Below are 23,824 nucleotides of genomic sequence, written 5' to 3' on the forward strand. Positions count from 1 at the left end.
TTTCATGACAAAGGCATGAGAAGGGAGCTAACAAAATATGAGAGGGTTTAACAACAATTAATATGTTCTTGCTGCTGCAGTAGCAGCTGTTTTAGAAACTCAGAGAGTTTATATAGTTCAACTTCTTTCCAGCTCTTCACTCTTAAGATGCCTGTCTTCTATTTTCAGCCTGTCACATCCTAGAAAGGCTTTTCAGCTGCCAGACACAATCCTTTATATTTCTGGTTGCTTTAAGGGCCATCTTCCATATCCTTGGAAATACTTGCTTAGCTAAGTGGTTTGGCTCCAGCCCAAATTCAGTGATTTGGGTCACTGGATGCATTTGGATGTCACAGTAAGCTGGAATTCTTGTGAATTTTTCAAACTTCTGGCCTGTTGGGAACAATGCAGCATATGGATGCACACAGTAGTCTCTCCAATAGCAAACAGGAGTGGCTCAACAAACTGTGGATCTTCCATTCATGGTTTGTTTATTCTGATTTCTGAACTCAGCAACCTGTGTCCTCTTTCCTCCCTGACAGGCCAGAGATAGAACCACTAATTTCTTCTTGATTTATTTTTCTGGTTGGTCAGATGAGAGCAAAACCATATTGTCACATTGGAAACTTGTGATAAACTAATCATGGACAGGAGAGATGTGTTTGTTGATTCACTTTGACTGAAGCTGAAATAAACAGGTGGTATGAACCACTATGCTATTTTCTTACTTGAGATTTCTGCTATACCTGGCCATCACTAAATGCCAAGGCCATTTTGTTCTCTTCTGGTTCCTGCTGAAGGCCCACTAGTATCATGATGACACAGGCTAATGTATTTTGTGTGTGTGTGGGAGGGTGTTTAATGTGTGTTGCAGTTTCACAGAATGGCTTCGTGTAGCTTAAGCAACTAGAAATTCAGCTCCCAGATACTTCTCTTTTGGCCTCCCAACATAGGTTCTGATCCCCAGGCTATACATTTATTGTTCTTTTTAATGGTTATGCTTTTAAATCCCTTTAATTTTACTGACAGTGTAATTATATTTTTAATACTTTTATTATGTATTTTTTTAGCTGCAACTCTTTTAGCTTTTGCACGTCGTCTTGAATCCCAGGCAATAAATAAATACATTTCTGGTCTCGGAACTGGTGTTGGAGTCTCCCAGGCTTCTTGTCCTGGGGTACCTCAACATCCCCTTTGAGGCCGGCTTATCAGATTTGACAAGTGCAGCTTGGGAGTTCATGGATTCCATGACTACCATGGGCCTGACCCAATTAGTCTCAGGTCTAACACATTGTGTGGGCAATACACTCGATGTGGTCTTCAGTGCGGATCAGGAATATCCGTGGGCGGAGGTAATTCAAACCTCTGCCCTGTCATGGATGGACCATTTTCTGGTCAAGATGGGACTGAAGACCACCACCCAGATCCCCCTCAGGGGTGGAGAACCTATTAGAATGGTCTGCCCTTGAAGACTGATGGAACCCAAAAGGTTCCAGGAGGCCGTAGAGGGTTCTATGGTTGGGAATGACAGCAATTATGTCAAAGCCTTGGTTGATACCTGGAATAACGATCTTTCCAGGGCCATAGATATTATCGCTCCCTTTCCAGCCCACTTCCAATAAGAAACCATGGTATACTCAAGATCGAGTTACTTAAGGGAATGCCTCTCCCTACACAATCTACCCTGCACTCTTAGAACATCAGGGAAGAAGCTATTGTAACATACGAAAACTAGACTAACTACAACTTCCCATAAAGCGTTTATAGCTGCGGCCCCTAAATTATGGAAGAACTTACTGGAAGAGATCCATCTCATTACCACTTTAGAGGCCTTTAAAAGGCGTTTAAGACGGATCTCTTCCAGCAGGCCTATCCACCTGACCTTTTATAACTGATTTCATGGAACATTACCACTCTGACTTGATAGCATGGAAAATTGATGACGATTTGGCCTTTTTAGTGATTGGTAATAATATTGCTGTTGTTTTACTGATTGTTATAATAATAATAATAGTTTTTATTTATATTTCCTGCCTCTCCCTGTACTCTGAGGTGGGAGTACAATAGTAAATTTAAAATTACAGTTCAGTTAAAATTACAATTTATATAAAATAAAATCCGTAAAAACACAACAGTAAATCAATCCTATAAAATATCCATATCAACATCTAAATTCTCAAAATGAAGTGTCTTCTTATAATTGTTATAGCAGATCAGGGTGATAGGCTTGCCAGAAGAGATCCGTCTTGAGTGCCTTCTTGAAGGTATCTAAGGTGGTAATAAGACGGCTCTCCTCCGGCAAGCCATTCCACAATTTGGGAGTCATAGCAGTAAATGCCCTGTGGGAAGTTGATCTTAGTCTAGTCTTTGGGTAATCCAATAGATTCTTCCCAGTTATTCTGAGAGTGCAGGGCAGATTGTGCAGGGAGAGGCGTTCACTCAAGTAACTCGGGCCCAAGCCATATCGGGCTTTAAAGGTAATGTTTTTAGATAATATTGTATTTTGTATTGTATTATGGTTTTTATTCTCTGCTGTAATCCCACCTCAATCCACAGGAAGAGGCAGGAAATACAAATAAAATTTATTATTATTATTATTAAATAAAGAAATAGGCACATAATTTATGCTAAATAGATGCTTTCTCCTAAGCTCTTTAGACCTTCTCCTCCAATGTGGCCTGTCCACAAGCCAAGAAAATAAGGCAACAGTACTGAGCAGCAGCTGAGGCATACAAAGGAGAGACTGTGGCCTAAATCCAATCACTCATTCCAACTAGAGTAGACCCACTGAATCAATGGGATGTATATAAGTGTTTACTTGCCAAGGACTTATTAATTCAACGAGTCTACACTCATTGGAATTAGCCATTAAATTTACCCTTTTGTGAAGGCCTAAATATCACAAAGTTGGAAACTTCTGCTAGTGCTGAATGGGATGGCTAGAGTGCTGACCAAAGCCTGATTTTTGGATTGTGGTACCTCTAAGTTCATTCTATATTCATTGATTGCCTGTTTGTTTCTAAGCCCAGTTCAAATTGTCTTTGAATTGGACTTGAAAAGGACTACCACCCAGTGATGTTTTCTAAGGGTCCATCTGTGCATTCTAAAAGGTTTCATGGGTTTGAGTCCAGGATCTGTTTGGGTAGGCAGAAGTGCTTTGCTAATGGAAAGTGCCCTGTCCAGGCTTGGGAGGCTCTCCCCTCCTACATACAACAGATCCCTATATACAACAGCCTTCCCAACCCTCTCTCTGACCTTTTCTGAGAGCTGAAGAGTTTGCTCTAGTGACAACTAGGTGAAGATATCAACCAGCTCAGGTAAATGTGCGCCACACAGGATCCAATATGTACCATGAAGTTTTTCTTTATTCACAAGTAAGTATATGGAGTCCAGATTGGGATCACTGCAGGCCAGAAAGTTTAAACTCTTCAGTTCCACATCTCATATTGTCCCCTGCCACACCATTGGCATTGTAAATGTTTTTTAAAAATCGCCATTTTAATAATAACTTTTAGTTGCACTAGTAGAAATTCCCCCTCACTCCCTTTTTAGGATCTCCCAGAGTGGAAGGGCAAATACAAGAAAGGAAGTGGACGAAGAAGCAATGCATATTATCTCTTTTTGGGTTCTTATAGGAAGAAAAGAAAAACTATTTTTTGTTGTGTGGGTTTGTCTTTTTTTTTTTTTTATAAGAACAGGAACTTTCAGAGTTTTGTCAAGCCTCCATCTTGCTTCCTATTAATTTAGGGGCTGGACAGACTCCCCCAATAGAGCGGTATACTGCTGCCACTTTCCTTGCTGAATCAGGGCTGCGACAACCTCACAATGCAGTCCAGATCCGGTGCTTTGCCGGTGCTAAAATGCTGCTCTTTTAGCACCAGCAAAATGGCATCCGTGCCACAGTGTTAAAGGAGTGCCATGATGCCCTCGCCATGTGGTCGGGCTTGCTGCATGATGCCAACATTGCAGCATGCGCATGCCATGCCCCCACTGTGCCCTGAGGCTGGCGTTAAATGCCAGTCTGTTTAGCCCCTTAGTTCTTGATCATAGTCAATTGTACTTAAATTGAGGGCATTCTTAGTAAGTATCTGGAATTTGTGGTCATCGTGCCCCAGCCCATCCTAATTAAGGAGACAGAGGCCTGTTACAGACTGCCAAAAATAAAGCTGCTTCGGGTCTCTTTGGAGGTATGCTGTTTAAACGATGCATGCATCCTAAGAATCCTGAAGCTGCACCAAAGCTGCACTCCAGTGCTTAGGAATGGAGTGTGGCTTTGGTGCGACCTCCAGACTCTTAGGACCCAGGCATCATTTAAATATCATACCTCCAAAGAGACCCGAAGCAGCTTTATTTTGGCAGTCTGTAACAAGCCAGAGAGAGATGCAAACACCTAGTGTGATTTGGAGTGAGAATCTCGTGCTTTCCTTTCCAGTGCTGAACTTTGGAGACTTTCAGAAAATAATGAGACATACCACTGTTTACACATGCATTCTACACACTTTTCTTGAAGGATACAGGCTTTACCTGATTGAAACCAGGTAATCACTGGTGAGCTCATGATTACATCTGTGAAACTTGCTATAAATTTTGTTGAGTACATAGAGTTAGAGGTGTGCTATGGGGCCACATTAGAACTTTTGCATGTCGTGCTGATCACTGGACTGGGTAAATATAGTGTATTAATTAGTGTATTATTAAAATTAATCAGCATATTGTTTAAAAAGTATGCATAATCAGTGATATGATATGTGATTGCAACTGACAAATGTTTACATGCTTCCTTTTTTCCTGTTCATTTAATACACATGCACGGTCCTGAGATACTAAAATGTTTACAATATCCTGATAAAGTTGAGTACTCTTAATATAAAATTAAATGAAAGTCAAGGATTTTAATAAGAGTAAGAACAGCAGAGATCTTGGCATTAAATCGTTCCACATTTTTTAAGGCTGGAAGCTTTAATCAGTATAATTAATTAAGTATAGTTTCAATCACAGATTAAAATTTTCTCCCATTTAATCAGTAAGATTGAGAACATTATGCATTACATTTTGGGGTGGAGGGGCATTTTCATATCCAAGTTCCTGATGGAAAGAAATTCATTGGATTTTTATTCTGTATCCAAAGAAGGCTGTTCCAGAGCTTCCAAGAATGGCAACATGATAAAGTTAATCTTCCCTTGAAAATCTGATCCTTTTTGAAGCTTTTGGTATATTTGGGTAATGGAAACAAAGTCTACATTTGGAAAACATACTTAACTAAAATTTTGTATATTTGAAAAATGCACACAAATACACTTTAGTGAAGAAAATGCATGAAATGCATTATCTAGTAAAAATAAGTATGTTGGGGGGAGGGGGATAACAAATTTGTAAGCAGAAAGAAGAAAAAGTACTAAACAGCCTGATAGAATTGGAATGAGACAAGTATGCTAGTGGGATACTGACATACACAGTGAAAACATGATAGATTTTCACACTCTGAATCCAAGTTAACCATTGATTTGTGTTTTGAGCTAAAGGGTAAAACATGTCATAATGTCAGCAGTTCTTTGTGCTTAGACATGTAGTTGCCTAACATTGTAATTCTGACTATGTCTCCTTAATATGTTCAGTGGGGCTTACTCCCAAGTAAATAGGTATAGAATGGCACCCATCCCTAACTGCATCAAAAGAAAGTGGGGGGGGGGTCTGATTTCAAACAGGTACATGGGGGAGGAAACTGAATCCTTCCTACCATTGACCTATAGACCATCTGCTAAATTACATTTCCCATATCCAAGGACACCTCCATTAATGACAGGTTTTAGCTAAGAAGAGATGTCATAGGAATGTCTCACATCCAGGATCCTTTTAAAACCACGCTCTTGCTGCATGGCTAGTGGACTACAGAAAGGATGTAGCCATATCACTGTCATAATCTGTGCCAGTACATAGGTGATCTCTTCCATAAACACTTGGAGTTATTTTGGTTCTGGTTGGAAATCATGGCTTTATTAGATAAAGTCCTAGTCAGCATATCCAGTGGTTAGGAATGGTGGGAGTTGCAGTCCAACAAAAACTGGAAAAGCTCATCATTCCCACTCCTGTTGTAAAACATAGATAGCCAGCTCATTGTGTGGATGTCATGAGTGACAAAGACAACCAGGGTAGGCTTCTCAGTGGTTTAATTGGTGCAATTATGTGATCTCTAGTTAGAACTAACCAATGGGATTCAGCAGGGCTAGGTTGCCATTGGTTCATTTGGGTCAGTTGATCCAGGGTTGCCACTAGCTATAAGCCTAGCACTAGAAGGAAAATATATAGCTTGCTTCCTCTTCTCCAATCAAATCCTGCTGTGCAAATCAGGACATGGAGCATCAGATTCAAACGACAGGAAAGGAGATTTCACCTAAACATTAGGAAGAACTTCTTTACAGTAAAAGCTGTTCAACAGTGGAACAGTGTGATGGAGTCTCCTTCTTTGGAGATTTTTAAACTGAGTCTGGATGGCCATCTGTCTGGGGTGCTTTGATTGTGAGTTCCTGCATGGCAGGGATGAGATTGAATGGCCCTTGTAGTCTCCTCTTTGATTCTATGAATATCTCAGCATTTCTGGTATCATCCACATTTTGTATGTTACTTGAGTAATTAAATAAATTAAACACTGGGGAATACATTTGGCAGTGGTTCCTTCTGTGATGCTCAGAGTGTGAGAGAATGACAGTCAGCTGTGCATCACAGAGTGCAGGCCTATAGGGTGGTGTTAGTCTCACCAAAAATTGCAGGGCTGAAAATGAGTGAAAAAATGAAAAATTATGTGCTGCTGTCTATGTACTGTTCAGTTCTGTGCCATCATTCCTAGAATAGCTCATACATCTGCACAAAGAGGGGACCGTGTTTTGGGAACTGCTACAGAGCCTGAACCAATTTATTCAGCAATAGTAGTTTGTGGGAATTGTGGATTGTAGACTGAGAGCTCATGAATAGTGACTATGGAAGAATCAAGCATTCTCCATTGCTATCCGCTGTCTGGTACAATAAGCTGGAGCTCCTTTATGTGCTTTTTGGGTTTGCAGCCTTATAGAGGAATGTGTTCCATTTTCTAAGGCTTTATTAAGTTTGTTCTTGCCAGGGCAGAAATTGATACTAAAAGAGTGGTACATATCTTTTCCTCCCATTGATTCCAGTAAGCTTTCCAACTATCTTAGGTGTACTAAAGAACAAATCCCTTTGTATCTTGTGGGTCCAAAGCCTCCCTTGAACTTCCAGCTTGGTTCTTTAGAACTTAGAAATTCTGCATTTTTTGCTATATTTCTTTGCACACCCCTGTCAACACGGCCATGGCGATTTTGGGAGCTGTCATCCCCTTAAAATAATTTTCCAGGGTCTTGTTTCACTCTTATTGATAGTGGCATAGTCACATAAGCAGAGTGCTCAACCGCCAATGAGTACATCCACAGTGGCTCTTCTGCAGGCAGACCAGATACTTTACCCATTGAAGTGGGAGGATGTGTTGTATCCTTTGCTTTGCCCCAGGGAGGTGGCTGCCAAAAAACATAGGACTCAGATCTTTAAAAGTAGTGCCTTAAAAGCCAGGTTAGATGTTATTGTTGTGTGCCTTCAAGTCATTTCTGACTTATGGTGAACCTAAGGTGGACTTATCATAGGGTTTTCTTGGCAATATTTGTTCTGAGGCTGAGAGAGTGTGACTTATCGAAAGGCACCCAATATGTTTCGATGGCTAAGTGGGAGATCTGATATCTGGCCTCCTAGTGTCCTACTCCAGCATTCAAACCATTACACCATGTGGCTCTCCCAGGTTAGATACAGATTAATAAAGCAATTTACAAAGAAAACTACTTCTTACTGGATATTAAAATGCCTTTCCTTCCCGAATCTCCTCACATCTCTGTTGCCAAACAGAGGTGAAACAACAAAGATGGTTCTCAGTCCCCAAGTATGCAAGGCATTTAAAGTCATGCTCGGTTATCTTAGAAATAATTGGGGAAGTGCATTTGGATAGGCCTCATTTCTTTTGCTTGCCGTTGCATCTTTAAAACCAAGTTAGCTTCCTGAAGTAGAAGAAAATGCATGTAAGCAAACCCTGATGAAGTTGGATTTGAAGTATGGGGAGAATGAGTGTGAACTGTGTATAGCTAATCAGTTCCCTTATTTATTATTTTTAACAGTGGAAACAAATAGCCTGAAGTTTTGAAAACTGCATCTCAGCCTGCCCCTGGAATACCATGAGCTGTGTTTTCCAGGACTGGGTTCCTTTTCTCTTGCTGTTCATTAGTCAGCATGAAAGCCTCCTGTATGCCTTACTTGATAAAACTAGATTGCAGTCAATTATTGGTAGTGTGGTGAAAAGTAGAGAAAGGATCTTGCAAAGAGTACACTGCATTTACTTGTTGTTGCTGCTGGTTAGTTTGCAAGCCAACAAAGGGACCATCTTTCCAAGTAATAGCAAGAAGTTGCTTTAAAATGCAGACTACTTTTGGCACCTGCAGCAGGTCATTCTTTTTTTGCACCCATTGCTTGAACTCTTTCCAGGAAAATACTTGTACAAATTTACCATTCTTAACTCTCATTAAAGCGCAGATTAAAAATAACTATCCCTGTCTTTAATTTGGTTGCTTCTCTAGGGATAGTTTGGAAATATTTTGGAATACACCTGCCATAAATCCCTAGTAGCTGTGTTGTCCAAGGGCTATGGAAGGTTTAATCCAAATCTGACATGCGCCACTTTGCCTGCCTCTGCTTGAGGAGGTCTATAGAGATCCTGAGCCAAGAATACATCCATAACATCCCAGCAGTGGCTTCACTAGGGGGTGCAGTGGTGCGTCCCACACCAGATGACACCCCAAAAGAGGGGCAACATCCAGTCGGGTCCTCCTCCCTGCAGGGTGAGAGGGGCCAAGTCTCTTGTGGCTGCAAGGTCATCCTCACCCTATAAAAGACATCTCCTGGTGGAGGGAAGGAGGGAGGGCACCCACCTAGTCCATTTTCTGGCCCCTCCACCCCTTCCCACAGCCTAGATCCCATCCCGCCCAGCCAGAGCTGGCCTCCTCCCAAAAAGAAAGGTTGTGGCTATCACCACCCAGCTTTATCATGCGCCTGGCTCTCCAGAATCCTCAGGAACAGGGACGCCAACCCTAGTGACACCACTGCATCTCAACACAATGTTCAGACTCAACAAGTTTGTTTCAGTGCAGGAAATAGATTGGGTCCCCCCCCCCTTGAACATTTTATCCAAAAAAATAGATAAGTCGGAGTATTTGTTTAGTAATAAATGCAAAAATAAATGAATACCAGTAAATCTAAATGGAGTTGAGAGCCAGCATTGTTTAATGGATTGATGGTAGGACTCTGACTCTGGAGCCCAAACTTCAACTCCCAGCTTGGCCATGTAAACCCACTGGGTGACCTTAGGGAAGTCACACACTCTCAGTCTCAGAGGATGGCAATGGCAAACCCTCATGATAAAATTTGCCAAGCTTTTACTATCTTAAACATCCAGCATACTCAAGGTATGTTGTTGTTTGTTGTTGTTGTTGTTAACTGCCTTAGAGTCAACTGCAACTCATGGTGACCCTATGAATGAGACAGCTCAAAGTCTACCTGTCCTCAAACAGCTCAGCTCCTGCAGGCTCAGGCTTATGGCCTCTCTGATTGAATCTAGTCATCTGGCAAACAGTATTCCTCTGTTTCTGTTGCCTTCCATTTTTTCTTAGCATTATTGTCTTTTCTAGTGACCAATGCCTTCTCATGATGTGGCCAAAGTACAACAGCCTCAATTTAGTCATCCTCACTTCCAGGGAGACTTCAGGCTTGATCTGTTCTAAGGCTCATTTGTCTGTCTTTTTGGCTGTCCACAGTATGCTCAGCACTCTTCTCCTGTTCCCGGTGATTTATTCTTTCCAATTTCTCTGATTTCACCTCACATTCTAAAATTTGGGGTTCCTTTTTGTATAATTCTTTGTATGATAGCCATTTCTTTTTCATGGCTATGCAACTTGATCTGTACCTCCCTGCCTCCTAGACATGGATTGGCTGCAGAGGTGCACCATTGAGCTGTATTTCGGAGCCAGTGATGACAGAAGTTCAGTGGAGGTATTCTGGTGGGGATTTTACACTTTGCCAAGTGTACGATTGTATCTTGGCCAGAGTTAAACACTGATTGATTTCAAGGACTGCAGTCCTGTTCACACTTTCCTGGGAGCAACATCCACTAAACAGACTGAGACTTGCTTTCAAATAAACATGCACAGGACTGAGTTTCACAGACTGTACTTAACTGCCTTACTGCAATCTTGAGAGGTTAAGAAAGGTTTGTCTTTAGCTAGATGGAGGCCCCAAAACAGTAAAACTCTCAAGGAGTTAAAATGTAACATAGTTCAAATCAGAGAAGAAAATGCATCAAAATGTATGAATTTTTAATTCAGTTTTATTTGGAGGGGAAATTAAAAATGCTTTCCCTTGCAGATCCTTCGAATTTGCACAAGATATACCCCTGAGCAAGACACAATGACGTTTTCTGACGGCCTTACACTGAACCGAACTCAGATGCATAATGCTGGATTTGGTCCTCTGACTGATCTTGTGTTCACATTTGCCAATCAGCTCCTGCCCTTGGAAATGGATGACACAGAAACTGGCCTACTTAGTGCCATCTGCTTAATCTGTGGAGGTATGTATGAACTGCATAGGTTTGGGATGTGGTATAAGAGGAGTAGGTTTGCATTGCTCCAGATTTTCTGGAGCAGTCTTCTTTGGCTTTTCATGTCCTGAAATGGGAATAGGAGAGAATCAGCAGGTACAATGGCTTCACTCCAATCCAGACATAATACAGGTAGGCTGGTGGAAGCCTGTTTTCAGACTACATCGACCTTACATCAGCCCCTTCTTCCAGAATGCTAAAAAGAGAATTCAGAGGACTCTTCTCAATGGAATAGGCTGTGGTGAAGGAAGTAAAAGAGGTATCCTGAAAATCACGTCGCCTCCTAACATGGGTCCAAAACACACTGCAGAAGTAATCCAGTTTGAGACAGCTTTCACTACCCTGGCTCAATGCTAGGCAATTTTGGGAACTATAGTTTTGTGAGACATAAACTACCATACCCAGGATTTTCTAGCACTGAGCCAGTGCAGGTAAAGTGGTCTCAAACTGGATTATTTCTGCAATATGTTTTGGACCATGAGCGCATCTCACAGGAAATGCCTCTGCCCAGTTTTTGAAGCTTTCCCCAGAAGGCAATCTGGATCTTGGGTTGAGGGTGCCAGAACCTCCCAAGAAAACTGGTATAGTTGAATTCATCCTGTCCTTTAGCTGTTAGCATTGGCCTGTAAAGCAGTCAAGGTTGTTTATGTCCCAAAACCAAGGTAAGACTGGAATGGTTCCAAAAAATCAGTACCTAGGATTGAGAGGTCACCATCTTCTCCAACAGCTTGCTCAGATGAGAAACCTGGCAATGGTTACGAGATCATACGGACTAAGTTTGATTTCTTCAACACACTACTTAAGAGCAATGGGGACCACCCATGTCTTGGAAAAGGTATTAGTCACCTCTAAGATCTCTAGATCATCATACCCATGTGAACTACTTTTACTAAAAAGAATATGGATTAAGACTCCTTAAACCTCTAGCTAGCTTGTCAATTTGTCATCAGCTTGCACACAAGGTCATTCTGGGGAAAAACAAGAAGCAGTCAATATGACCAGAAAGATCCACTCCTGTCCACATGATTGTTAGTGCAAAGCAAACAACAGGAGGAATAAAGTTTGCCACCACAGAATCTCTAAATCCAGGGAAAGCATTTGCATTTTTATATGGCCTTCTGCAGCTGTACTGTACCTGTGCCAAGAGATTTGAAATGAGTCCTTATAGCCACATATCATGTTGAAATATTGCTAATACAGTAGTGATGGTAGTAGTATTAAGCCCCACTTTACAGTTAAAGAGTCATAGAATTGTGTGAAGCCCAACATGATTTCAGAAATCCTCCCCTCACAATTCTTAAGAGGTTTAATTTGAACAAGACGTTCATATTGGCCTCACATATAGCTTTAGGCAAAATCTGGCGGCTGATATGTTTAAACAGGAAGCATTTGTGGCAATTCTGGGTGTTTGATGGATTTTTATGTTGTTGTTTTTTAAAATAAAAATGGCTTACTGTACTTCAGTGATTTGCTGACATCTGGTGGCTTAAAAAGGCAATGGCAATAGTCTGCGATTCAGGGATAAAAGAACTCTTTAAACAAACAATATACAGTGGGCCCTCCACATTCACTGGGGTTAGTAGAAAAACTACCATGAAAGTAGAAAAACCACAAATTTTAAAAAAAACCACTATTTTTTTACATGAGAGAATACCTCTCTGCGAATATCTGGGTCCTCCCAATGCAACGCTATGATCAACATACTGCAAAAGTTGACCATAGAATTGTGCTGGAGGACTTACAAACGCCTAGAGAAGTGTTTTGTCTAGTAATATTTAGGTCTTCTAGTGTGACTCTATGGTCAACTTCTGGCAGAGTCACATTGGAGAATTTAGAGATTAGAAAGAACATATTAATCAAATCCACAAAGGTCAAAACTACAAAGGTGAAGGGCCAACTGTACTACAGTATTGACTATAAAATTGAGTAATATTGCTAGTTTATCATTTTACATGTTAAAAAGTGTGAGCAATACTTTGTCATTGGTCTCTAAGGAAATACTTATTTTTGGTAGTCCAAAGGTGAAAACAACAGATAATAAAAAAAAAAAGGGAGGGGGGAATTTCCATGTATAGTTTACAAACAAATTCAGGAAAAGTCTACTAAGTTGTTCAATGAAAAGGCTGGAATTGGATCATGGACACCAGAGAGAAGGAACAATAAGGAAAAATAGGGAGATAAAGCAGCATTTGGTCATCACAGATGAAGATAAATCTAAAAGAATTATTTTCACTAGGTTTGTATATTTTGTCCAGACCGTCAGGACCTTGAAGAACCAGCAAAAGTAGATGAATTACAAGAGCCACTGCTAGAGGCACTCAAAATATACATCAGAAAGAGAAGACCCAACAAACCTCATATGTTTCCAAAGATCTTAATGAAAATCACAGATCTACGCAGTATCAGCGCCAAAGGTAGGTTAGGCAATCATAGTACCCTCCCATGCAGAGTTTAATATTTGTGTTTCTGTTTTCAGACCAGACAGATGGAAACAAACACATAATATTTTCTTGAAATAGCCAAAGGCTGAAGTGAAAGCTCACGTTTCTACCAAGTAGCCTAGCTTGGTAGGAAAGTGTTAATGCTTTGATTCCCAAATCTAATTTACCTAGAAGGCTTCTCTTGTTTTTGTGGTGAACAGCTGAGTAATGAGATGCACCCATGCATGTGCATGATTTTCCCTATGTTTGTGCAGGAATGGGGCTGGCATATGTTTTTTTTATATAACAGTTCTGATTATTCAGTATGTAACTATGGAACAGGCCTAAATACCCTACAGGCACCAGGTCCAGCTAAGCAGGGTCAGCCTGGTTAGTACTTGGATGTGAGACTGCCAATGAGTACCAGGTGCTGTGGGCTGTATTTCAGAGGAAGGAAATAGCAAAACTACCTGAGTACTCCTTGCCTCAGAAAACCCTATTAAATTCATGGGGTCACTATAAGTCCAGTTTAATTAAAGGCACATGCACACAACTATGGAATAGACCCTTAGAGGTCTGAGGCTCTTCCAGAGCCTGTCATTCTTTGGCCCCTACTAAATGTTAGCTGAAGTGCTACATCATGCTAGTGTTGTATAAATCTACCCTCAAGGAGTTAAGTGGTTGTTGTGCTACATCACCCTTCCGCTGAATACCAGCACTGAGCAATCAGCTTCATATCTGCAAATGTGTTTACTGTTCTTGCAATCCCATTGAGTCAACTGAAGGCACTGGTGAGTTGTTATGCACCAACTTGCAAGAATGCATAATTGCATATGTAATTATTACACTTGCAGCATTCTATTTGCACAATTTTGAACTGAACATGAGCACAAAACAACAGTCAAAAAGTGCAACTGTACTTGTAAGGGAATGTACAGGTATATGAAATATCAACAAGATGTTCCATACTTTGTCAGCAAATGCTGAGATCTCACATGTAACATACTTGCCTGGCAACAAATTTGTGATGCTAAGCATACTTCTGTCCCAAAGCTAAATCACTGCTATTATTGAATTCTTTAACTACCCAAATTGTCAATCTCCATTTGTTCACAGACCATAACAATTAAACACATTTCATTGTACACAGAGCATAAAGGTGAAGGTATTATAAGCTAAGAAAAGTTTTATCAGCAAAAATAACAAAGACTATTGTACCATATTCAAAACCTCTAATTTTTTATTTGGCAGAAACTACTACTGTGTGCTGCATCCCATTGCAAATCACAAAAGCATCTGCCAAAATCCACTTAAAGATGACACAAGTTGTTTTTTTCTGGGTTTTTCTAGATGATCCAATTACCCTACCCCCCTAGAAAATGTTTCAGGAACCATTTACATTAATCTAACTAGTTTCAAGGCAATGGATTCCCAAAGTGTGATAGTCTAGCTTTATGTTGTTTGTCCAAGAACACTTTAGGTTTTCTGTTTGGAAGTATCCCTTTAAGAGTCTGAGCATGGGCAATTGATAATAGGAGCTCTTGGAAGTCTCTCATTCATAGGGCTACATAAGTCAAAGTCAATTTAATGGCTAGCATGGTGCAGGAATAGAAAATGGTGGGTTTTCTGCCGGGAGTTTCCTCCACTCCTAGTGTAGTTCTGCAATTGATTTTTCAGCCTTACTAATTTGTGTTTCTTGTTAAGCAGAGAAAACTCAGAAACAGGAACTAAACAAGTGAAACATTACAGCTTTCCATCCTAGGATCTCTATAGTTGTTGCTCACCTAAATTCAGTAAAGCACAGGGATCTTGCATGAACAGTTTTTAAGAGCACTTCTGACTATTCACTGTGTAAAGCTCACTCTAGAATTTTGATAGTGCAATCTCTAAAAATGTTAATTCACATTTGTCCTTTTCTAGTAAGCATTATGATGCTTCCACAGCTTCTCAGATACACAAAGAAGTATGTGCCTGAAGGCTATGAAGGATGGTTTCAAAACATTACCTTTCATTGTTTAAAATAGTCACCACACTATGATTTCATGCTCAGAGCATGTAGTCTGTCCATTACAGCATGACAAGTATCTGCAACAGTTTTCAATGTATATGGTATGCATTTCAGTGCTTTCCTTAAGTAACTTTGTTTCTCTAATGCAAATCCAGGTTGAGTATCCCTTATTTGTTATTCCAAATCTGAAATACGCCAAATCCAAAGTTGTCCACATGGGTGGCTGAGATAGTGACACCTTTGCTTTCTGATGGTTCATACATAAACCAGGTTGTACACAAACTAAGTTTCATGCACAAAATTGTTAAAATATTATGTATAAAATTACCTTCATGCTATGTGTATAAGGTGTATACAAATCATAAATGAATTTCATGTTTAGAGTTCGGCCCCAGCTCCAAAATATTGCATTATGTATATGCAAATACTCCAATATTTGAAATCCAAAACATTTCTGTTCCCAGCCATTTCGGATAAGGTAAACTCCACCTGTATGCAGTTAGCTCCATAAAGCCTTATTATTATTATTTGGAATACTTGTCCTCTGAGACCTTTCTCTGTTATCGGAACAAAGCCTGATTGCAGAAGGTAACACATTTTAAAACTGGCTTTTTTTTTTCCTTTTGAAAAGGTGCTGAACGTGTTATTACTCTGAAAATGGAAATCCCTGGATCCATGCCACCTCTTATCCAGGAAATGTTGGAGAATTCTGAAGGACATGAACCACTGACCCCAAGCTCAACTGGGACTACAGCAGAGCACAGTCCTAGCATCTCCCCAAGCTCAGTGGATAACAGTCATGTCAGTCAGTCCCCACTGGTGCAATAAGACATACTCCACCTACATTCCTAACATGTTATGTACAGGGATGACAGGCAAGAATTGTCGTTAGTGCTGCTTGCTTTCTGGACTTTACACATACATTAAAATACAACAAGGACCAAGAAATTTCCATATGTATCTATGACAGATATATTGTACACACATGCAAATGCCTTGCAGTTTAACTAGAAACTACAAACCGTTGAAATGCTAAACCAGCTATTTTGTGAAACAAGAAACTAGTTAAGCTTCAATTCTTTCTCCTGAACATCCAAGACTGCAAGGTGACAAGACAGATCTCAAACAAGAAGTTAAAAATTATGGCTATCCCTCTCTGATGACTTTGTACATACAAATATATGGGCCTGTACTTTCTATACTGGATGTTCGGTGCTTTCCTTTTCTTGCATACATTAAATGACCCAGACATCTCGCTTATAAAATGGACAGCTTACAAGTCCAGATAAGAAAGCTCTAAAAAAGACATTCTGATTTAGTTAGGATGAAAACTTGTCATTGCTCTTTTTTAATGGCCTCAGTTTGTATTTCCTTCTTTCTAGCAAAAAGATACAAAGAAACTCACTGCACTAGCAGAAGGAACTTCTGTGTAAGTGTAACTGCCAGATCAGTTATTTGGATGTAATTTGTCCCACTGTTAATGTCACTTTAAGATTTACAAAGGGGTTTATTACTTGGTTAACCTCTCTGCATTTAAAAAAAAAAACTAAATTTTTTACTCCAGTTTTAGCCTTCAAGGCAGAAACACTTTCTGGTGTTACAATGTACAGGACGCCCCCGGTTATCTGATGGGTTAGAGATCACAGGACTGTCAGAAAGTGGAATCAGTTGAAAAGTGGAGTCCCAAGGTTTTTTTAGTTTTCAAATGAATTTTGGCTGCTGAAAAACATAACTACACTATGTATCACGTTTGAATGTGTGCAAAAGCTAAATTAACACACTATTTTTTTGTTGCAGGGGTCAGACTAGATGAGCCTCAGATCTCTTTCCCAAAAGTGTCAGACTAGATGACCCTCTAATTCCTTTCCCCTCAGGGCTCAGATTAGATGACCTTTAATATCCTGGAAGGGTCAGATTTAATGACCCTCACATTCATTTACCACAGGGATTAGACTAGCTGGCCCCTCAGGTTTTTTTCCCAAGAGGGAGAGGAGCCCTGCTCTTGTTGTGAGGGAAGGCCCACCTGTGGCTGCTGGGGCTTCAGTCAGAAGTCACTCCTACCCAAAGCTCCACTGCAGGAGGAAGCTGGCAGACCAGTGAAGGAGGAAGGCAGAGCCACACAGCTCACTCTCAGCCCCTTTCCTGCCTTCATGGCCCTCCCTCCTTCAGCACCCGAGGGCTGGTGGAGAATGGGTGGGGGGGGACAGGAGGATGGCTTAGCAGTCCCTAGGAAAAATTGACAAAGGCCCGCTCTTTCCATGCTTGTAAATTACACAGACAAGTTCCATTAATTCAAGGAGAGGTCTGCTCTTTCCTTAATCAAGCGGCATTGAATTAATGGAACCTGTTGAATTAACAGAATTTATCTGTAATTTGAAACCATTGAGTGAGTGACTACCAAGGAGTGAAAAAGCGGGGGATGCCTGTATTTTGTTTATTTGTTCATAAGCTATTAGGAAAACTTCATGGGATAATGACCAGGCATAATCACTACCTCTGAGTTGGTGACACTAGTGAAAAGCAACTCTGGAGAAACTACCCTCCAGCCCACAATCCTCCTCTCTGGCACCAAGGGGCTGTCACTAGCATACCCAAAAGCAGAGGAGAGAAATCTGCCTCTATGACTTTGTTAATCATCATAAAACAGAGTGGAAAATGTGGTAGAGTGGTTACGGTTTTTTAAAAGTGTCAGTTTCTTAGGTTTCATTTAAAAGCACTAGTGGATTTTTTTTATATATTCTAGCAAGTCTGTGATGTACTTTCACTGGCTCTGTTTGTACATTGAGATTGTTTAACAATGCTTTCTATGTTCATATACTGTTTACCTTTTTCCATGGAATCTCCTGGCAAAGAATAAAATATATTTATTTTAACTCCGTGTAAAAGAACTTTCTTTAGGACAAGTCTCCACACACAAGGAAACGGTTTTATATTTTTAATGTTTAAACTTCATTTCAAAAAGCAGGTTTGCAGTTTGCAACCATGACAGTTAAAATGTGTGCTTTTGCACAGCTTTCTAGAACATTTCTACAAGCTGGTCAGACAAATACATGACATTTCAATGAGTAAAAAAGAGCATAAAACTGTAGGTGTAAGAACAAAATGTTAAAATGCCTACACACAATAATAAAAACCATCAATTACATCATCACATAAAATAAGTCAAATGTACAAAAAGTCTGCGACAGAAGGGGACAAAAGGACAACATAAGATATTTGTTGGAAGTTTTTGTGCTCGTTGGGCACTTAATTAAAACATAGCAAAATCATCATCTTCATCAGACTCTGCAAAATATTTCACTTCTTTTCTAGCCCGACCTGTCCGTGGCCTGGATGCTGTTTCAGAGGCAAAGTCTGGTGGGAAGATGTCTACATCCGAGTCTTGGTCAAAGGAAGCTTTCTTCAGTTTCTGTTTTAAATAGATTTTTAAAAAAAGTTACAAGCAAAGAAGATCCGACCTATGCTCCCTTGATTTTAAGTTGCATGAACTTCTCTATGAAGTCCAAAACCAGTTTTTAAAATCCCTGTTTGAAATCACTATGGTATATTTAACAAAGCAAAAACAATGAAATAGCACCCACCCATACTTGCAATACAAAATTACAGTGTGTTGTTATTACTGTTTCTAATTTACAGCAATCCAAAGGCTAAACTCTCGCAGTGCTTTTTTGGCAGAATTTGTTCAGAAAGGTTTTGCCTTTGCATTCCTTGGAGGATAAGAGAGTATGACTTGCCCAAGGTAACCCAGGGTGGCCAAGCAGGGATTCAAATGCTGGTCTACCGGTGTCCTAATCCAATACTCAAATCTACTAAACCATGCTAGCTTCCCAGATTAGATACAAGTTACTAAAGCCTTACAGACACCAAAGAAAACTTCTTACTGGATATCAAAATGCTTTTTCCTTCCCAAATCTCCTCACACCTCCTTTCTTGAGAGCCAGCATAGTATGGAGGTTTAAGTGCTATGACTCTGGAGGGGTGAATCCACATTCAGACATGGATACTCACTGGGTGACCTTGGGCAAGTCACACTTTCTCAGCCTCAGAGGAAGGCAAACCCCCTCTGAACAAATCTTGCCAACAAAACACCATAATAAGGTCAGCAGAAGTTGGAAACTACAGCACACTATATGATCACAATGCACTGAATATTATGGTGACCAGAAACACAAAGTGTTTATACTTTTTGCAATGGAAGGAGTAATTAGTAAAAATGTCCATCAGGTTCTGGCATTACCTTGCTTGGGGTTGACTTGGGTGTTTTCTTCCCAGGGTTATATTCACCTTCATTTTCAGAACCAGATGCTTTCCTTTTCTTCGCTCCCCTGCCTTTTCCTACTAAATATAACAGAAGGAAATGATTACCTGAAAGTTGCTTTATAGCTTTGAGAGAATGTCAATGGAACTGGAATTATTTAACTGGCGATTCTTTACAGGACTTGTGCATTTATTGGCATACAGTAAGAAGTCCCTAAGATTCCTCAATAATAATCAAAATATAAACAGTGTGAGGTCCTTGACTGAATATCACAAGAAATGGTGGGTATTAACTTTTTATCTCCTCTAGAAACTTCAAGGCCAAACCTTCAACTTCCCAAACCTTTGTGTTCGTGCAAACAAAGTGAACACTACAAATTTAGTGGCTCAATATCTTACATCATCATAAAACAAGACTTTATGAAACTCAATTTATGTAATTATAAAACTCAAATTATGTTGCACTTCACAGACATCCCTCATTTTTTGGGCTAAAAAACTGCAGATGAAAAATTCTTTTGATTACGAGGGCAACCAATAGCTTCACGAAATGTTCCTTTGTTTTTGCTAGCTACTTACAGCCAGCACTGTAATAAAATACAGGATATTCTACCTTTTAAAAAAGAAACATGGACACTGTCCTATTTTAATTCAGCATCTGTGTACTGATTTGGCTATTACAACTATACTTTTTCATGCATGCATGCTTAGTCTTTCATAAGGCTACATTCACAGCAAGAAAGGTAAGCATTAATTCCATTTAATGCTTAGCTTCATTTTACAGTGGCCTGCCTCAGTTTTCTATAGTTCACACAGTATGTTGCTCAGAAGTATTTTTCATCATATTCTCAAAGCAGCTTCACATACCCTCTTCATGTGCTAATGTGAAAAGGAAATTCTGTTATTTCCACAGGAGCAAGACACATGAACTGTTCCCACAGCTGGAGAACACAAAGATCTTCCTATAATGCACATTCAGTGTTACTGAATTCAAATTACAGAATCACAGAATGTTTAGGACCAGTGTTTGGGTGTGGTAAGCAGTTGGATGAAGACCAATACATAGGTTCAATCTAGATACAAATCAAAAGGCTCAGGATTATAGTTAGGGGGTGTTTGTTCTTGGATCTATCACTGTTGACACAGTGATTTCAATAGCTTGGACTCTTTTACAAGGCTCAGGCTGATAAAAAGGTAGAATAGATGGTTAGCTATTGGGTCCAGGAGATGTGCTTTTGAATTTGGATTGGTACTCAAATTATGTTTATTCACACCTAGGCCCGTTTCAAAGTGCCGATGTAAGTTTAACATCTTAATGACTTAATACCAAAATCCATAAAAGACCATCTTCTATGGCCTCACGCAGACGGGCTGAAAAAATGATGGCAGGGCTGTGCACCCCATTATTTCTACCAAGGCTTGCCTTCTATGTAAGGTCAAAGCCACAGAAGGCAAGCCAGCCTATAAGGAGGGTCGACTGTATATAGTGCCACAATTCTTACCTTTGGGAGTCACAGCCTTCTTTGGAATGCCAAATTCTGTTTCCGAATCAGAGTTTATTATTTCCACCTTCTTCGGCTTAGGAGGTCTTTTCAACTTAGTGGGTGTATCTGATGGTAATTTTGCTGCAATAATAATCAATATATTTCTATGAATTCTTTCTTCTGAGAGGAGCAGCACCAACACAAAGGAATCAACGGAGCTCTCTTTTTTACCTTTCCTATACATCAGCATATGGAAGCATTAATGGAGAACGGGCAGTCAGTGGTTGTGGCCCATATTTGTTTTAGGACAGATGTGTGAACAAACATTTCATTTTTAATAATGCCTGCTGGGGCTGAGGTGAGAAACAATAAAACAAGGCATTATTGAGCCCTACAGAGATCTTTCTGTATGGAAATGGGATATACTTACATAGGGAAAGATCTTAAAGCATGTACATAGACAGCTGCTGACCAGAAAATAAGGATTATTTTCACTCTAAACTGTATTGCACCATTCTTTAAAAAGGAGGTAACAACACAGCCGTACACACACACACACACACACACACACACACAGTGTGGATATTTCTTTTGTGTTGTTTCTAATAGGACTTGAGAATCTTTGTTACAGTCCAAAATATCTTTGACCTCTGAGGAAGTACCTTTTTGTATTGCTGGTGAAATTCAAATTTTACCTCCTGGAATTTGGAATGCTTTGTTCCCCATGCTATATGGCCAGAAGCAGGAGGGATCTGCATGCATAGATATCCCTCCACACCATCTCAACACAGAACCAACAACATCTTGACAAAAAGCAGGTCTGTGACTAACATTGTTGTTTAAAAAGAAGACTCTTCTGCATGATTTTTAACACCTTTGCCTAACAAAGATGCCAGTAAAGCTTCGAAAGGTTGCAACATGTATTTTGTGCATTTTGGTTGCCCAAATAAAGGCATCACTCTTTTGTGGATTTTGGATGTTATTGTACTTCAAGTTATGGATTCAATTGGAATATAGCTTTCTCTAAGTATGAAAATGTTTATTTATCAATAAAGCAAATATTAAAATACATCAAATTTACGACCATGACCCATTCACCATATGCTCCCAAACTCTCATTGTATCCATATGCAGAAATTTCCTGCTGTTGACCCAGTCCTGGACAGCTTCATTTTCTAGAGGCCTATACATACAGAATGGTAGATATGTGAAGGCAGCCTATTGAGGCCATAGCTTGTCAGCCCTGTTAAAATTATGAGCTCTAGTGTACACATTATTTTAGCCACATAGGGTGTACACCAGCCATATAGGGACACTACTTAACATTTAAAATGAGTACAATAACTACAAAGAAAGCAGACACTTGCCTTTTTTAGTGACTACAGTTTTACTTGAGGATTTCTCTGTCTGTTTTAGGGAAAAGGAGGATGAGAAAACAGATGCTGAATCTTCTTCATCACTGTCAAACTTTGATGTATCTAAATAGCACAAAGGATATAATGTCAGTACCCACATTGTGATGAAACATAAGTACAACCCATGTAAAGTTCACAGTGATTCTGAAAAAACACTTGAAATATACTACACTGAATCAGAATTTGCTAGCATCATTTAAAACCCAACTAGTCTCGGTATAGGCAAGCCCAGTTGGGGGGGGGGGAGAAATTGGTGATTAAATTGAGAAGGGTATAGCGCTGATGGTACTTGGCTGAATATCCACATTCATAGCCTGATGCACTGCATTTCACAGAGGTTCTACTCCTTGACCAATCAGCACAACAGGAATAAAGAAATAAAGCAGGTTAGATACCTAGAACCCACCCTTGCTTATCTAGCTGAAACATTAACTACTTAAAGTAGCTTATCTACTTACCAATATTGGCTTTACGAGAATAGGAAGGAAAGGTAAATATGCTGCTGAAGTCTTGACTGGTCTTCTCTGGAGAAACCTTCCTATTTGTATTCAAAAAAATTGAAAATATGTTGCACTGTACACTGAAACCATTAGCTGTGCTTAGAAAGTAAAAAGCTCTATACAACCACAACAAAGCCAAATCAAATGCAGCTCACCAGTCATATATACAGGCCAACCAGAGCTCCCGTTTTTGCTCATACATATATAAATATATGTAGAGCTTGTCAAGCCCCTGGCAAGCTACAATGCAGAGCTGTTGGACTGCATTTAGCTTTGTGCTGTTGCAGCCCAGTCTACAGAATATGTATATAAATAATGCAAATAATAATTATTATTATCCTGCTTCTCCAAACAGATTGAAGCAGCTAACAAAAGAATCAATAAAATATAATAGTTGTATCCCAAACCCTCCCACGCACAATAAAATACAATTTCACTATTAAACCATTATTAAAACAGTTATTAAGAATAGGGCAGAGGCAGTTAGAGCAGTTGTTGAACAACTGATTAAATTAATAGAAGATTCTGGTATGTTAATCTGGAAAGGCCTGTCGGAAAAGGTATGTCTTGATTGCCTCTTTAAAGCAAACAAGACTGGTAATATGTCAGGTCTCTTCCAGCAGGCTATTCCATAATTTGGGAGCGGCAAAAGAGAAGGTCCTCTGGGTAACTGCACCCAGCCTAGTTTTAGCTGGCTGTAGTAAGTTTTTACCAGAAGACCTCAATGAGTGGGGTGGATTATAGCAGGCCCTCCCCTTATGGGGAGGATCTATTCCGGCCCCCCCACATAAGGGGAAATTCACATATGCTCGTACCCCACTGGAAACAATGGGGGAGCGTGCTCATGGTTTGGGGCAGTGCATGCACCATGGGAGCATGCGCCATTGCTTTAATAGCAGCATGGCTTCCATGTAAACTGGAAGCCACGTATAGTGCACCCACATATGGCGTGGGCGCACTGTATATGGGAAAAAGCGATCCCGTAAATAAGTTGGACCCAAGCCATGAAGGGCTTTAAAGGTTATGACCAACACCTTGTACTGTGCCTGGAAATTAATA

At 40.0% G+C, this 23,824-nt stretch overlaps 2 protein-coding genes across 6 annotated transcripts in view; one reads left to right on the plus strand and one right to left on the minus strand.

Annotated features, from left to right (window-relative positions):
- Positions 1-17,982, plus strand: part of RARB (retinoic acid receptor beta) — a 270,695-nt gene extending 252,713 nt beyond the window's left edge. For 3 of the 4 annotated variants that reach the window (XM_042472133.1, XM_042472135.1, XM_042472132.1), the window contains exons 6-8: positions 10,447-10,651; positions 12,937-13,095; positions 15,741-17,982. In XM_042472133.1, coding sequence (XP_042328067.1) covers positions 10,447-10,651; positions 12,937-13,095; positions 15,741-15,937 — 561 coding nt within the window. In that variant the 3' untranslated portion in view covers positions 15,938-17,982. Of the gene's footprint in view, positions 1-10,446; positions 10,652-12,917; positions 13,096-15,740 lie in introns of those variants that run through there. The other variant, XM_042472134.1, reaches the window with a different exon arrangement.
- Positions 17,983-18,029: 47 nt separating this feature from the next.
- TOP2B (DNA topoisomerase II beta) overlaps positions 18,030-23,824 on the minus strand; it is a 58,715-nt gene continuing 52,920 nt past the window's right edge. Inside the window, exons 32-36 of one of the 2 annotated variants that reach the window (XM_042472129.1) lie at positions 22,724-22,803; positions 22,218-22,328; positions 20,869-20,991; positions 19,347-19,444; positions 18,030-18,518 (exon numbers count right to left, since the gene is read on the minus strand). In XM_042472129.1, the coding sequence (XP_042328063.1) occupies positions 18,360-18,518; positions 19,347-19,444; positions 20,869-20,991; positions 22,218-22,328; positions 22,724-22,803 (571 nt within the window). In that variant the 3' untranslated portion in view covers positions 18,030-18,359. Of the gene's footprint in view, positions 18,519-19,346; positions 19,448-20,868; positions 20,992-22,217; positions 22,329-22,723; positions 22,804-23,824 lie in introns of both variants that reach the window. The other variant, XM_042472128.1, reaches the window with a different exon arrangement.

This window comes from Sceloporus undulatus, chromosome 6 (genome assembly GCF_019175285.1).
Source record: "Sceloporus undulatus isolate JIND9_A2432 ecotype Alabama chromosome 6, SceUnd_v1.1, whole genome shotgun sequence".
NCBI lineage: Eukaryota > Metazoa > Chordata > Lepidosauria > Squamata > Phrynosomatidae > Sceloporus > Sceloporus undulatus.